The sequence below is a fragment of the Brassica rapa genome, chromosome A07, assembly GCF_000309985.2.
Source record: "Brassica rapa cultivar Chiifu-401-42 chromosome A07, CAAS_Brap_v3.01, whole genome shotgun sequence".
Classification (NCBI taxonomy): domain Eukaryota; kingdom Viridiplantae; phylum Streptophyta; class Magnoliopsida; order Brassicales; family Brassicaceae; genus Brassica; species Brassica rapa.
Window position 1 is genome coordinate 26,361,744 of NC_024801.2, and position 14,716 is coordinate 26,376,459.

A 14,716-nucleotide genomic window follows, 5' to 3' on the forward strand; every position below is an offset into this window, starting at 1 on the left:
CTGTTTCTTATTCTGATCTCACGACCTCCTTATTCGTTTTGTGCTTAACGTACATGGGTTAGTTTAAAATATCTAATCTTTAGTTGGATTTACAGTTTTTCCTTGCCTAATGTTGAATCTGTGACTTGTGTCTAAATTGTTTACTTGTGTTCGAATTTGGTATCTTTCCATTTATTGTTACAATCCTAGGCATTTCCTTTAGGATGATGTTGACTTGACTCTCTCTCTCTCTCCTTATTATTCGTTAACGAGGTTGATTGAAGATGTTAGTTTTCTGTTTAGGATGAAAAGAAGACTGAAGTAGTGGGCAAACGAGCTGAGTTTCCGGAACCATGGCGGATGCTGTGCAATATGGTTGGATAAAATACCTCTTCAAGAAACAGCTATGGCCAAAGGCTGTGAACATGCTTACTGGTATGTCTTATTGATTCTTTTCTCAATCCCAAGTATAAGCTTTGTTGATATGGTTCTTACTGATCTTTATTTATATTTTGCACCATTGTTTAGCGGTACTGTACATTGCTATCCTCAAGAAGCAAGGCCGGCCCAACATTAGCACCGAGGTGGCCAAGGCCTCTGGCTCTGAATCAAGCTCTTCTTCTTCCTCGCGTCAGGCAAAGGAGAAGACTAGCAGTGCTGCAACAGGCAGGCGTGCCAAAAGGGAAATGAAGCGTGAAGCTGCAAACAGAGCTGCAGAAGTACGTTGCAGCTGCAAAGCACGAAGCTCTTTTGGTTAGGTTGGGAAGGAAGTGAGTGATGGTTGTATCTCTGTAATTAAATCCACTGACTTCCGTACTTTACACTATGTACAGCAAGTAGTATCTAATAATGGTCGAACGATAAAACTTGCTTTGTCTTTGTCGTCGAAGATCCTTTGTTAGAGTTTATTCGTTTTTTCTTTCAACTTTATTGATAATTGGTTTTAATGAGTTAGAGGTACTATTGGTTCTGATGTGAAGATTGATTATATGGAATGAAGGATTGAGTGGTTATGGTAATGAATAATGATGATCATGAAAAAGTGGGTTTTGGTGGTGCAGGCTGCAACGCTAAGCAATATCTCTTTTTTATTTATTGATTCACAAATATAGACATCTCAGTCCCTTACCATGTATGTACTATTATATATGTACGCCAAGGGAAATTTATTTTCAGAAAAATATATATTGAAAATGTAGATTCTAACAATATTATAAACAGTTTTGTAATATTGTTTTCAATATATATACACACTTAATACATTTATATTTTATGTGTATACGTTCATGATGTTGCAGTATTTGGCGACTAGCTATCCACATATAATCTCTAATCTAAAAAGGACTAGAATCACACACCTACAAGATCTTCTATTCTTCTTCACCACAAGTTTACATAGAAATGTAAAATCTTCTCTTTCTTTCTTTTCTTCTTACAGATTTATACACAACAGCATAGTTTTGTTTTCATTCCTTCTGATTCTCGCACACAAGATAGATTTGTTTGTTATGTACAGAGATACATATTGAAATAAGATCTTCTCTTCTCTTCTTTCTTGTCTAAATTGAGTGTAAAGTAACAACTTTAGCTCTATAGTTTCACTCTCTCATGTTTCTTACAAATCAGGAAACAAAACAGTACAACGACTTAGGCTGAGATCTCTCTGATCAGCCAGTTTAAGCTCGGGACAGCGAAATAAAGAACAAGAAACGACGGGACAGCCAAAGCAAACGTGACAAAAACATAGACCCCAAGAACCGCAGCACTCACAGGGATTGCATATAAAGCCACCAAAAGGAATATAACTACCAAAGGAAACTTAGCCAAGATATGAGCAACAATGGCCATTGACTTACATACCGAGTCATGAAGTCTCCATCTTCTAGTCAGACCATTCCACCAACCGCGGTTGTCATCTGAGGTCACTCCATCGCACCTTCTCTCCCCTGGAGTGACCCTTTTGTTGTCGTCGCTGCGAGAGCCGTTCATGGTTTCGACCATCCATAAAAGGTAATAGTTTTTGGAAGGGAACTTGACGGTTGTTCCGTTGCGTACTAGTCTTAAAGAGAGGAAACTGCACCAAGGGCAAGCGACGAAGAAAGGAAGCTGGAAAGGAAAACCTGAGAATCTGTTCACAACGGCACGTTGAAGCCCTAAGAGACAGTACTTGCAGATGGTATGACCGCACCATAAGACGTAAGGGACGTTCTCAACGACGTTGAATGATTCCCAGCATATGGGACACTCTAACCTTTCTTCCTTGGTTGTCTTTACGCCATCTCCAGACGAATCTAAAGGAGTGTTTCTCTGTTTTGTGACATCATCTTTTGATCTAAAACCTTCTTTGATGGATTTTGAAGCTAGTTTCCACATAACAATTGTTTTGAACAATCCTTCAAAGAAACAAGAGCAAAAATCAATCTCTTCAGACAGTGGACAGAAATGGTAAGTTCAAAACGCATAGATAATTAGAATTCAGACATGAACTTGATGAAACACAAGAAACTCATCATTAAACAAAAAAAAAAGTAACAGAAACAAAGCATACCACAGATTTTGAAGAGAAGTATCTATCTTGACTTGCAAGAGTTTATCCGGTCAAAGAAGATGAAGATACTAATAAGCAACTAAATATCCAAAACCCTGAAGCAGACGACGCCGTTTTCGAGAAAGAAACCACTGAAGAGAGACACGCGTCGTGAAATATGGTGACTCGGAAACGCATTTCGAGATGTTCCGCCGCCACCGATTTGAAATCGACGTTAGATTCACCATAAAACGCACCGTTTCATTAAAACACCAACGTGTACTGCTTCCGTCAACCATCGGCTACTACCGTAATTGACGCCATTAAAAACGATTTTTAAGTAAAAAAAAAACAAATTAAAATGAAAATTGACATTTGTCGGTGTGAGTGAGCTGTACGCGTTTCGTTCACCTTCTGCTCCTGGATCGAACGAAGCAGTTTCCTCCGACAATATATGTTTTTTAAGTATGACAATGTCTCCACGTTATTGGGTTTAATTTCCTTTTTTTTTTTAATTAGGGTTCTTCAGATCGACAATCTTTTCTCTCTCTCTCTCTCTCTCTCTTTCCCCATCGAATCATACCAAAGATCTCAACTTTCTTCAGATCCGTCAGTACAGAGAGAGAGAAAAAACTACACAGACTTTATTTTCAGACAATTAAAGATCTAATCTTTCTTCAGTTCTGATGGTTCTCTAATCCGTAAGTGAAAGCTAGAGATAGTAGAGAGAGAGAGAGAGAAATGGGTCAAGACGGGTCGCCGGCGCACAAAAGACCATCCGGAAGCGGCGGAGGACTTCCGACGTCAACCGTATCAAACGGCGGAGGAAGAGGCGGTCGCGGCGTGCTGCCACGTGGCAGACAGATGCAGAAGACGTTCAACAACATCAAGATCACGATCCTCTGCGGCTTCGTCACCATCCTCGTCCTACGCGGCACGATCGGCGTCGGGAACCTAGGGAGCTCGAGCGCCGACGCGGTTAACCAGAACATCATCGAGGAGACTAACCGGATCCTAGCCGAGATCCGGTCCGACTCGGATCCCACCGACTTGGATTCTCCTCAGGAGATAGATATGAACACCAACGAGACTTATGCCTTGGGGCCTAAGATAACTGATTGGGATAGTCAGCGAAAGGTGTGGCTGGAACAGAACCCTGAGTTTCCGAGTACTGTTAACGGCAAAGCTCGGATCTTGCTGTTAACGGGATCTCCTCCCAAGCCGTGTGATAACCCCATCGGTGATCATTACCTGTTGAAGTCAGTGAAGAACAAGATTGATTACTGTAGGCTCCACGGGATTGAGATTGTGTATAACATGGCTCATTTGGATAAGGAGCTAGCTGGTTACTGGGCCAAGTTGCCTATGATAAGGAGGTTGATGCTGTCTCATCCTGAGGTTGAGTGGATATGGTGGATGGATAGTGACGCTTTGTTCACTGACATACTGTTTCAGATCCCTTTGGTTAGGTACGAGAAGCATAACTTGGTGATTCATGGTTATCCGGATTTGCTGTTTGATCAGAAGTCGTGGATTGCTTTGAACACTGGGAGCTTTCTGCTGAGGAACTGTCAGTGGTCTTTGGATTTGTTGGATGCTTGGGCTCCCATGGGACCTAAAGGGCCGATACGTGATGAGGCAGGGAAGGTGCTGACGGCTTATCTTAAAGGCAGGCCGGCTTTCGAGGCGGATGATCAGTCGGCGTTGATCTATCTCCTCCTTTCTCAGAAGGATACGTGGATGGAGAAAGTGTTTGTGGAGAATCAGTACTATCTCCACGGGTTTTGGGAAGGTTTGGTTGATAGGTACGAGGAGATGATGGAGAAGTATCACCCCGGGTTGGGCGATGAGAGATGGCCGTTTGTGACGCATTTCGTGGGGTGCAAACCGTGCGGTAGCTACGCTGATTACGCGGTTGAACGCTGCTTGAAGAGCATGGAGAGGGCGTTTAATTTTGCAGACAATCAAGTGCTGAAGCTGTATGGTTTTGGACATAGAGGGTTGTTGAGCCCCAAGATTAAGAGGATCAGGAATGAGACGGTGGCTCCTTTGGAGTTTGTAGACAAGTTTGATATTCGCAGAACGGAAGTGGAATTCAAACCGCGTTACTAGAAGGAAGGAAACAAGGAGAGGATAGTCACAGCTCTGATGATGAGATCATGGTCACAGTATAGGTAAAAAATTATATGACATTCACAGATGCAAACCTGTACTTGCTACTTCGCTGTTTCTTTACTTCTTTTTTTTGTTTTGTTGTTGTTTGCAAGGATACTTTAGCTTCAACATTCTTTTTCCATAGATGTTTTTTGTGTTTTCTTCAGTCAAATATATGGAGAAATTTTCAAGTCTGATTTGATGGAAACTATTAATCAATGATTTGATTGTAGAATCAGAATGACTGTTACACTACTAGTTTGTTATAGTCATTGAACGGTACAAGAGAAATCATTTTTAGATAATAACTATAGCAACTGATCAGTAACCAAACAACAGAGACAACTGAACTGACTAGGAAGAGCTAGAGGGAATGATTTGGTGGATCATTTAATCATGTGGATAACCAACTTTCTGGCTGCTAGACGTATCCCTGCCATTTTCTGATAATCATAAGGCTCAAGTGAGAAGTATGCATCAACCAGTGTACCAGGAAGTAACGCTGACTCAAGCTCTTCAAACTCATCACTACTGAAATCTAGCTTTTGAACAGTTTCCGAAGATTCTTCTCTCTGGTACACCTCGGTGGGGTCATCTCCATTAGATTCTGAGCTGATTCTGTCAACCAAACAAGAATGAGACTCTTAGTGGCTTACTCCTTGTATGCAAAAGAATAGAGAGAAGTCAAAAGAACTTACTGCAATCTAGCTGTGGGGTAGTTAGCAAAGCCTTTTTTCCTCATAACGGTGAGCCTCCAACCTGAGCTTGTGCCTGACTCAACCGATAAGTTACGTGCAACATCATTGGCTTCCTCCAAGATCTTGCATAAATCAGGAGGCAAGTCGACAACAATGTTCAACCTTGGTAGGCCTGTATGATCCAAATACTTCCGGCTTATCCCAAACCGAACTTTCAAGCTATCCCTATAAAGTTGCAGAGGTTCATCGTCATGGAACAGCTTCATTCTTAAGCTACCACCACGTTTAAACGGGACAAGACTTCCCCTGATGCTAGAGACAGATACTTCATCAACCCTCAAAAAGCTTTCCTCTTTGGCATCAGGATTAGGTGATGGAGTTGACTCATCCTGCTCTCTTGTTACAGTTTCTGCAGCATCTGTCTGAAGAGGAGTTCCAATGTGGAGTTTACTTATTAGAGTGGTTATATCAGATGGATCTATTCCACTACAAGTATCATCTTCTGAGCATTCTGTCAGAAGAGAAACTATGGGATGGGTTTCTTTGTCTGTGGCATCAACTGAAGACAAGCTCTGATCAGTTTTAGAGCTGGAGGATGAGGAAGCTGAGCTTTCTTTAACTCCATTAGGCAATGACTTCTCATTACTTTTCGTTCTTGGACTTCTCCTCGGTGAAAACCAGCTCATTTCTGTTAGAATGTCAGGAACACTTGACTCCTGCACATACACCAAGTTAACCTTTATTACTTGAGTCACGGTTTAACCTTTATTCAAGACAGCATTACCAGAAACAAGACAGTTGCACAGTGCTTGACAACTTCAAGATTCATCCGGACATCTTCTAAGCTCCTATGTGCTTGATCTCCTAGCTCGAAGTATTTAGCAATTGATGCCATCTGCATTAGTTTAAAAGGAGAAAACTTTAGGCAACTTCATTGAGGTTACAAGGAAGCTAAAGATAAGAAAGAGACCTTCATGTCACCAGCTCTCTTCCCAAACTTCTGAGACAACAACGAAAGAGAATCGATTACAGCTTTAGGCTCAGGTGGAGAATGACCAATCTCCGCAAACGCGTCTCTTATTCTCACACAATCAAACCTCTTTATGTTATGTCCCGCCCATATCCTTCCTACAAAGAACACACCAAACTCAAAACACTTTTAAGCTTCAACGTGAGTGAGAAAGAGAGAGCCTTTTACCATGGAGAATGTTGTAGACTTGGTCAGCTATCTCAACGAACGTTGGCGCAGAGAGGACTCCTTCGCGCGTGATACCGCTACGCCGTTTGGAGAGCGTGGAGATGAGAGAAAGGTCGGTGGGTCGAACCAGAGTTGAGTAGCTGTGGAGCTCCACTAGCTTCCTAGGGCAGACTAAGATGGCTCCAAACTCCAGAATAGCGAAAGGCTTTCCCGGTTCTGTCGGAACCGCCGTCTCGAGGTCGAAGAACGCTATCTCGCTTCTTCCCTCGTTGCCCCCGCCTAGTGTTGAAGCCATTGCTGAAAGAGTACTGAGAAGGCTTCGAAAGTCGAGAGATAATAATATATAAAATGGAGGGTGTAAAGAGAGTAACTTCACGCGCCACCTCTGAACCCTTTTTCCCACCTTTTCCGTTTTTCTTGTTTTACGGACAAAAAAAAAAGTCAAAACTTTAGACGCAACGGTCGGAATAAATAATGATAGTGCTGGGTCGTGTATGCTTTAAACGGTCAAGTTCAACAGTCTTTCGAACGGTTGGTTAGAGGCAATATTACTCTCCAAATGATGTAACTTTTGGTTGTATGGTGGATTTGTTTTTGCACAACACACTTTACTCCTTATAACAACTTATATAGCTTTGAAAACATAATGAAAATCTTAGGTTAGCCCTTCTCAATCTAAAGGTCAACGTTTGTGACCATTTCCATTTAGATGCAAGCCTATGAAAAGGTGTGAATTGATTTGTGTAGGACCACCACCTATCCAGCTGGCCTTTCCTTCTACTCTCTTGGTCTGCATTTTGAAAGTTTTGCAGAGGCCCACATATTCTATCTTAGAGGCCCACCTTTCTCTTCTGTTCTTGGCCCATTACTCTACTCTCTGCTTCTTCTCTTGACTCTGTTTCTGAGAACAGAGAATCTTCTTCTTTTTCTATCATCGGTTTCGGTCTGATTCACGTGTGTTAAGTCTGTTTCATGATGATGATGTGAGAGACTCGTGAGGTGTGTTGAGTTGCGTGTATTACAAGTAAGCTGTGATTATATATTTGGTAAAGAGAATAAAGGCCATTGGCCCAACAAAGTAAATGAAAACTAAAATTGGATAAATAAATAAAAAGAGCCCAAAAAAAAGAAAGAGACTAAAAGAAACAGAGCAAACCTCTGTCTTCCTTTTTTGACGAGCGGTGATGTCTTCTCTCAACTTCCATGGCTGACATCTCACCTTCCCTAATTCTCCCCAAACCTACCACAAAGTCTCTTTCTTTCTCCTAAAACTTCATCATCAAACACCCCTAGGGTTTTTTTCAATCCATTTTTTTTTTGTATTTTTGAATTTTTTTCTAATGGATGCGATCTTCTCCCCCGCCGTGGAACCTGAAGGAGCCACCGACTCAACCATCGACACAGTTTCTCGCTTGGTCTCCGGCGCTTTCTCCGGAGCTCTTACTGGTTTTTTCGCTATGGGTACTTTGCTCATTCCACCGTTTTGATCATCGTCTTTGTTCCTTCTTCTTTTTTATTAGATTCGCGATTCCTTGCAAAAAAAAATTTGTGAAAGGGTACTTTTTTTTTATTTCGATGAAACAGAGCACCGACAGAACATGTGAAACAGAAGATGTTTCAGTAAAAATTTAAAGACATGTTTTTTTTTCCTCAAGTTCCGACCACTTTACGTGTTCAACAACTTAAAAAAGTTAATCGTCTAAACTGCTAACTGAACTTGATTCCTAACTCTCTATGAGTTTTTTTTTATTATTGTTTAAGACCAATCCTGTCTTAGGACTTTAACGTGTTTTCTTAGGAGTGATCTCTAGGTTGGACGATCTGATGTGTTGAGGTGACATAGTTGCCTCTAGGGTTTAGATCAAGATCACCATCTCTGTCTGATCACTCTAAGCCCATTTGGTTTTGGTAAATTTTATTCTTGGTTCTTTAAATGTCTTTGTAGCTGGAGCATTCACAGGAGCAGTAACTGGTGCGGTGGCAGGAAGAGCGGCACAGTACGGAGTCCTCCGTGGGGCAGCACTTGGCGCTGTAGCTGGAGCTATTCTCTCTGTTGAAGTCTTGGAGGCTTCTCGTGCCTACTGGTATTTAGAGCTATCAGGATCTAGGGGTCCTTCATCTATGGTTAGTCTTTTAAATTCTTCTTCTGAGCTATCTTACACCCTTTGTCAAGCATAGGGAGATGAGTTTTCTTATTGACTTTATGGTCGAGATGGAGAAAAAGGAAGTTTGGTAGATGAAATAATGATATGTTACTACTGGTGGTCCACCAAAGTTATGGGATAACAGTATGGCTTGGTTAAGTTTCTTTTTATTGTTCCCTTTGATTAATCTTAACAAACCTTCATATGGATGATTGTCTTGACGTCTAAATCTTATATTATTCATTGTTTATTTATATGTGAGAAAGGACTTAAACCTGAGCCCCTTTTATTTTGGATTTAGGCAGATTTTGTAGAGCAACTGTTTCGTGGGAGACTAGTAGATGAACAGCTTATGTCAACAATGATACAGTCACACCACTGGCAGGTTCTATTTCTAAGTCTCTTTCATGTTCACTCAGTGTTCTGCAATTAAAATACTATAGAGTAGTTTTTTTTTTCTACTTATTGTTGCAGTTAAGGATATCAGATGTAAGCTATGAAGGGAGGGATGATGTTTATGGTGAATTGGAACCCAGAGGCTTAACAGGTGACTCGTTAAGAAAACTACCATGCTATATCATGTCAAGTGAGATGACCAAGAAGCAAATCATTCACTGCACTATTTGTCTACAGGTTTCATTCTCTTACAACGAACTGATTTAAACTTCTTACCCTTTTTTGTTCACCCTCACACACCTTGGGATCTTACAGGACATTGCAGTAGGCGAAATCACACGAGGCTTACCGAGATGTGACCATACGTTTCACCTGGTTTGTGTTGATAAATGGCTCATCAGACATGGATCATGCCCTATTTGCAGACAGGCCGTTAAAGATTGAAAAACACCATTGTTGCTGAGGAGTGTATATGTAGCAAAACCCATTGTCCTTATATGTTGTTGTAAGTCTCTGAGTCCTTATTTCAATCTATCTTTGTTACTTTCAAATATAGCATCATCCATAGGTTTCTACTTTTGAATGTATACTATTGTAGACATGAATAATAACACCTACAGATATGTTGGAGAAAAAAATATAGAACTCAGATTAAGTTATGCACTGATACATGTCCTTACCTTACAACACCTAGTAGAGGAAAAAACTATTCCTCTCTTAAACCAAGAAGCGTCTGGAAATGGTTCAAAGAAAAGATCAGCCATTTCAGGACCTTGTTCCACAAGTAAAGCCCGGTTTGGTAAGAGAGCATAAAGAAAAGCTGGGCTCAGCATCCTACTTCCTAGTTCACCAACAGTGTTCCACCATCAGACTTGAGTTTGTTCAGTGTGACGTTATAGGAACTAGTGAATGGTCCACACTGGCTATGAAGACTCGCCTCATACCTGCTTAAGCATATGATTCTTTATCGAAACCAGGGAGAAGATTCCCGCCGTCATCTGATTCAATGGCTGAAACAAAAAAAGACACCAAAGAGTGTTTACTAATGCATCTTTACAGGACAGAAAACAATAAAAAAGTAAAACATCATACAACAAAATAAACCATTTTGGAGAAAGATTCATCTGAGCTGAGAAGCTGCATCAGTCTCCACAACACCATTATAAGGTGGGTCTCTGGGTACCGCCGACAGAGAAAACATAACCGAAGCAACCATAAGAACCTCCAGAAGTAGACCCATCGTTTTCATCGAGCTCAAAACTTGGTCTCATTGCATCCACTTCGCTAGAAGTCCGAGTATCTGAGTTGATCACTAAGTAAACTGCTGCATTCGAGTGATTCTTTGCACGCTTCATAGGGTAAGAGTAAGACTAGAGTTAGAAGGCAGGTGGAGAAGCCGGGCCGGATCCTAAAATGAGTGTTCGGGTCTCTAAAGAAAGACTTGAGCATAGTTATTAGTTAGTGTGGAGTGACGACAGAGTTCGGGTGAAGTACATCATGTGATGTGTCTAACAGAAGAGAGATAGGCAGTGAGTACGTGGCAGAGACAACGACAAACTTCGCTACGACTTTATGAAACACTAGGGATTAACCCGGGCTACGCCCGGGATTTTTACTTTCTTTTAATTTAAGTTGTTAAATTATTTATATTTAGGCTATGAAATATATTTATATAAATGTTAAGAATGCATGCCATACTTTAAATTTATTTTTAAATTTTAACACGTTAAATTAACATATTTTTTACTATTTAAATAATTTTTTGTTATTTTGTTGGCTATCTAGTTATCATATTTAGCAAAAATATCTATTGAGTGTTGAAATAAATGTTTTAGATATTTAATTAAACTCCAGAGTATTTTCGGATCGACCACATGCTCAACAATCGATCGATCCGTAAAAAGATGGTTGATCTCCTTGGCCAGGTAAGTATAATTTTAGCAAAATATCTTTGATTTTCAAATATTAAGTATATAACTATTCTTTGAATATTTTTTTTTTGAATTGTATTTTTTGATTAAAATATTGTATTATAATGTTTATGTAAAAATGTGATGTTTGAATTGTGATGTTCGTATACTTAACCTAGATGATATTGATGTTTAACATTATTGTTTTCTGGAAATAGAAAATAATGATATATCAAAACGTATCTAATACTTGTTAAATGATAGTATAATGTAAATTACATCCATTATTTGAAAATAACCATTTGTTGTTTTTATTTATTTATTTTAATCAGAAATTATTTTTATTTAAAAACATTATTCATATATAATATAATAGTTTAAGTTTGGAAGATTAATCTATATATATAAATTATGTATATTTTTTAAAAAAAATTAAGATATTATATATAGAGTAACTGGATAAAAGCTGAATTTCTTATCTTGAAAATCAAATATTTATATTTTTGTCTTCGTGTTATACTTACCAATCCATCATTGATATTTATAACTCAGTATGTTTTAAAAAAAACTTAGTTTTAAGTAATGAACAAATTTAATAAATTAAATTCATCACCTATAATGTTCTGTAAACTATATTTGAAAACTCTCTAAAATTATATTTTAAGCATAATATTACTATTATTTAATTTAAGTTATTTTAAGCATAATATATGTTAAACCAACTTAAATTATATTTACAATAGGATCATCCTAAACCGGTTAATAAACCAAAAATAATACTAAACCAACATGAACCAATACTTGATTCGGCGAGGAAGGAAGTGTTTCGGGATAAACGCTTGAATGGTTATTAACTGTAATGGTTTGATCATGAAAGAGTTAGTATGAATATTAACAATAAAATTATGGATTAGATTAATTTAAATTTATAAGAATACTTTTGTGTCTATGAAAAGCAATTCAATTCCCATTAATAAGTTTGGCTTTTGGAAGTTGCGGGTTTTCCAACAATGAATCCACCTAACAAAAAGTTCGTTGTTATAAAAAATCTCCTTCAAGGTCATTAAAGGTTTTTGGGACGGCAAGAATTGATGGTGGAACCATTTTTTTGCTCGAGTGCTTTGAAGTTTTCCTTGATTGTGTGAGGTTGATGTTGATGGGATAATCAGTTTTATAGGAACTTTCTTGATGTAAAACTATACATTTTTTTTGTTTAATGTGGTATTTCCATTTTTATATAATTTACTACCATTTTAAGATAGATGTACATTTTAAGATAGATGTTTAAATCTTAATGTACTTTTTTCAGTTTTTAAAATGTTTATTTCCATTTCTTATATTTTTACTTACGTAATATCTATATTTTATATTTTAAAATAGATATTTAAATCTTAATGTACTTTTTCCATTTTTTTAATTGTGTATTTACTTATATTATATATTTTACATTTTAAGATATATGTTTAATGTTTCATGAACTTTTTCCATTTTCTTAAAAAATTGTGTATTTACTTATTATTATATATATAATTCATATATTATATATTTACATTATTTACTTATTATTTATTTTCCTGTATATGTATTTCTATTTCCTGTACTTTTTATTTACTTAATATCTCTATTTTACATTTTAAGATATATGTTTAAATGTTAATTTACGTTTTCCATTTTTTTTTAAATTGTATATTTCTATTTGTTATACTTTCTATTTACGTAATATCTATATTTTAAATTTTAAGATATATTTTTAAATCTTAATGTAATTTTCCATTTTTTAAATTGGGTATTTACCTATATTATATATTTACTTATTAATTATTTTTATTTATATTGTGTATTTCTATTTCTTACACTTTCTATTTACTAATAATTTTATATTTTAATATAGATTTACATTTTAAGATAGATGTTTAAATACTAACGTACTTTTTCCATTTTCTTAAATTGTGTATTTCCTTTTATTATACTTTCTATTTGCGTAATATCTATATTTTACATTTTAAGATAGATGTTTAAATCTTAATATATTTTTTCCATTGTTTTTAAGTTGTGTATTTCTTTTTCTTATACTTTCTATTTACTTAATATCTATATTTTACATTTTTAAGATAGGTGTTTAATATTTAATGTATTCTTTCCATTTTTTTAAAATTGTGCATTTACTTATTATTGTATATATAATTCGTATATTTATATATTTATAATATATACTTATTATTTTTTTTTCTATATATTGAGTATTTCTCTTTCTTATACTTTATATTTAGTTAATATCTATATTTTATATTTTAAGATAGATGTTTAAGTTTTAATGTATTTTTCCATTTTTAACGTACAACGACAATGTTTAATAGAAGAATTTGGACAAATAGTCAAATAGTTATATTTATGTTTTTTTTTGTTTTTTTATAAAATGGTAATGTTACATTATGGAGATAAACCGTTTTTTTAGTGAAAAATAGTAATCTTACATATGTTTAATGTAGATTTCCATTTTTTTATGTTGTATGTTTACATATTATTGTTATTTTTAAATGTAAAATGGTAATCTTACATATGTTTAGTGTAGTATTTCCATTTTTTATGTTGTATGTTTACATATTATTTATCATTTTCAAAATTATATATAATGTTTTTTTACAAAATAGTAATGTTACATTATGGAGATAAGCCGTCTTTTTTTTAGTGAAAAATTGTAATCTTACATATGGTTAATGTAGTTTTTCCATTTTTTATGTTGTATGTTTGCATATTATTTTTTAAAATAAAAATGTAAAATGGTAATCTTACAATATAAAAATGTAAAATGTAAAATAGTTATATTTATGTTTTTTTTTTCTTTTTTTTATAAAATGGTAATGTTACATTATGGAGATAAACCGTTTTTTTAGTGAAAAATAGTAATCTTACATATGTTTAATGTAGATTTCCATTTTTTTATGTTGTATGTTTACATATTATTGTTATTTTTAAATGTAAAATGGTAATCTTACATATGTTTAGTGTAGTATTTCCATTTTTTATGTTATATGTTTACATATTATTTATCATTTTCAAAATTATATATAATGTTTTTTTACAAAATGGTAATGTTACATTATGGAGATAAGCCGTCTTTTTTTTAGTGAAAAATTGTAATCTTACATATGGTTAATGTAGTTTTTCCATTTTTTATGTTGTATGTTTGCATATTATTTTTAAAAATAAAAATGTAAAATGGTAATCTTACATATGTTTAATGTAGTATTTCTATTTTTTATGTTGTATGTTTACATATATTTATTATTTTCGAAATTATATATAATGTTTTTTGTTTTTTTATAAAACGGTAATGTTACATTATGGAGATAAGCCGTTTTTTTTAAGTGAAAAATGGTAATCTTACATATGTTTAATGTAGTTTTTCCATTTTTTATGTTGTATGTTTAGATATTATTTATAATTTTTGAAAATTAGTAAAACTATATTTTATGCCACGTGTCATTTTTCGGAAGTAGTTTTTTTTTGCTAATGTGGACGCTCTATGGAGCCTCAAAAGGTCCCTTTTATTAGTATATATAATGTTTTTTTACAAAATAGTAATGTTACATTATGGAGATAAGCTGTCTTTTTTTAGTGAAAAATTGTAATCTTACATATGGTTAATGTAGTTTTTCCATTTTTTATGTTGTATGTTTGCATATTATTTTTAAAAATAAAAATGTAAA

The 14,716-nt window shown here is 35.5% G+C and overlaps 5 protein-coding genes and 1 long non-coding RNA gene across 8 annotated transcripts; 3 read left to right on the plus strand and 3 right to left on the minus strand.

The window, feature by feature from the left end:
• Positions 1-85: 85 nt before the first annotated feature.
• On the plus strand, positions 86-1,798 carry LOC103831908. The gene is made up of 2 exons (XM_009107851.3): positions 86-414; positions 508-1,798. The coding sequence occupies exons 1-2, from the start codon at positions 333-335 to the stop codon at positions 735-737; spliced, it is 312 nt and encodes a 103-aa protein (XP_009106099.1). The 5' UTR covers positions 86-332; the 3' UTR covers positions 738-1,798.
• LOC103831909 lies at positions 1,505-2,691 on the minus strand. Of its 2 annotated transcripts, none has more exons than XM_033274600.1 (2): positions 2,535-2,691; positions 1,505-2,381 (listed from the first exon to the last, which is right to left on the minus strand). In XM_033274600.1, the coding sequence occupies exon 2, from the start codon at positions 2,350-2,352 to the stop codon at positions 1,627-1,629; it is 726 nt and encodes a 241-aa protein (XP_033130491.1). In that variant the 5' UTR covers positions 2,353-2,381; positions 2,535-2,691; the 3' UTR covers positions 1,505-1,626. The 2 variants fall into 2 exon arrangements, with proteins under 2 accessions (XP_033130491.1, XP_009106101.1); XM_009107853.3 differs by having other exon boundaries at positions 1,505-2,372; positions 2,528-2,673.
• A 298-nt stretch (positions 2,692-2,989) lies between these two features.
• Positions 2,990-4,857, plus strand: LOC103831911 (probable xyloglucan 6-xylosyltransferase 5). Its single transcript, XM_009107855.3, has one exon. The coding sequence runs from the start codon at positions 3,248-3,250 to the stop codon at positions 4,616-4,618; it is 1,371 nt and encodes a 456-aa protein (XP_009106103.2). The 5' UTR covers positions 2,990-3,247; the 3' UTR covers positions 4,619-4,857.
• A 30-nt stretch (positions 4,858-4,887) lies between these two features.
• Positions 4,888-7,372, minus strand: LOC103831910 (protein NEN3). Its single transcript, XM_009107854.3, has 5 exons — positions 6,557-7,372; positions 6,329-6,486; positions 6,143-6,253; positions 5,359-6,074; positions 4,888-5,278 (listed from the first exon to the last, which is right to left on the minus strand). The coding sequence occupies exons 1-5, from the start codon at positions 6,849-6,851 to the stop codon at positions 5,047-5,049; spliced, it is 1,512 nt and encodes a 503-aa protein (XP_009106102.1). The 5' UTR covers positions 6,852-7,372; the 3' UTR covers positions 4,888-5,046.
• A 281-nt stretch (positions 7,373-7,653) lies between these two features.
• LOC103831914 (NEP1-interacting protein-like 2) lies at positions 7,654-9,759 on the plus strand. Its single transcript, XM_009107856.3, has 5 exons — positions 7,654-8,017; positions 8,502-8,680; positions 9,002-9,085; positions 9,175-9,333; positions 9,412-9,759. Exons 1-5 carry the CDS (start codon positions 7,897-7,899, stop codon positions 9,538-9,540), a joined length of 672 nt encoding a protein of 223 aa, XP_009106104.1. The 5' UTR covers positions 7,654-7,896; the 3' UTR covers positions 9,541-9,759.
• LOC103831912 lies at positions 9,722-10,712 on the minus strand. Of its 2 annotated transcripts, none has more exons than XR_001955136.2 (2): positions 10,201-10,712; positions 9,722-10,106 (listed from the first exon to the last, which is right to left on the minus strand). It is a non-coding gene; the product is annotated as an uncharacterized LOC103831912 (long non-coding RNA). The 2 variants fall into 2 exon arrangements; XR_625921.3 differs by having other exon boundaries at positions 10,189-10,712.
• Positions 10,713-14,716: the final 4,004 nt, after the last annotated feature.

Excerpts from the sequence above, each read along its gene's own strand:
- LOC103831908 (XM_009107851.3), top strand. The coding sequence starts at position 333 with ATGGCGGATGCTGTGCAATATGGTTGGATAAAATACCTCTTCAAGAAA. Across the intron at positions 415-507 it reads GGCTGTGAACATGCTTACTG|CGGTACTGTACATTGCTATC; the intron begins GTATGTCTTATT and ends ACCATTGTTTAG.
- LOC103831909 (XM_033274600.1), bottom strand. The coding sequence starts at position 2,352 with ATGTGGAAACTAGCTTCAAAATCCATCAAAGAAGGTTTTAGATCAAAA.
- LOC103831911 (XM_009107855.3), top strand. The coding sequence starts at position 3,248 with ATGGGTCAAGACGGGTCGCCGGCGCACAAAAGACCATCCGGAAGCGGC.
- LOC103831910 (XM_009107854.3), bottom strand. The coding sequence starts at position 6,851 with ATGGCTTCAACACTAGGCGGGGGCAACGAGGGAAGAAGCGAGATAGCG. Across the intron at positions 6,075-6,142 it reads GTGCAACTGTCTTGTTTCTG|GAGTCAAGTGTTCCTGACAT; the intron begins GTAATGCTGTCT and ends GTGTATGTGCAG. Across the intron at positions 5,279-5,358 it reads TACCCCACAGCTAGATTGCA|AATCAGCTCAGAATCTAATG; the intron begins GTAAGTTCTTTT and ends TTTGGTTGACAG.
- LOC103831914 (XM_009107856.3), top strand. The coding sequence starts at position 7,897 with ATGGATGCGATCTTCTCCCCCGCCGTGGAACCTGAAGGAGCCACCGAC. Across the intron at positions 8,681-9,001 it reads CTAGGGGTCCTTCATCTATG|GCAGATTTTGTAGAGCAACT; the intron begins GTTAGTCTTTTA and ends TTTTGGATTTAG. Across the intron at positions 9,086-9,174 it reads TACAGTCACACCACTGGCAG|TTAAGGATATCAGATGTAAG; the intron begins GTTCTATTTCTA and ends TTATTGTTGCAG.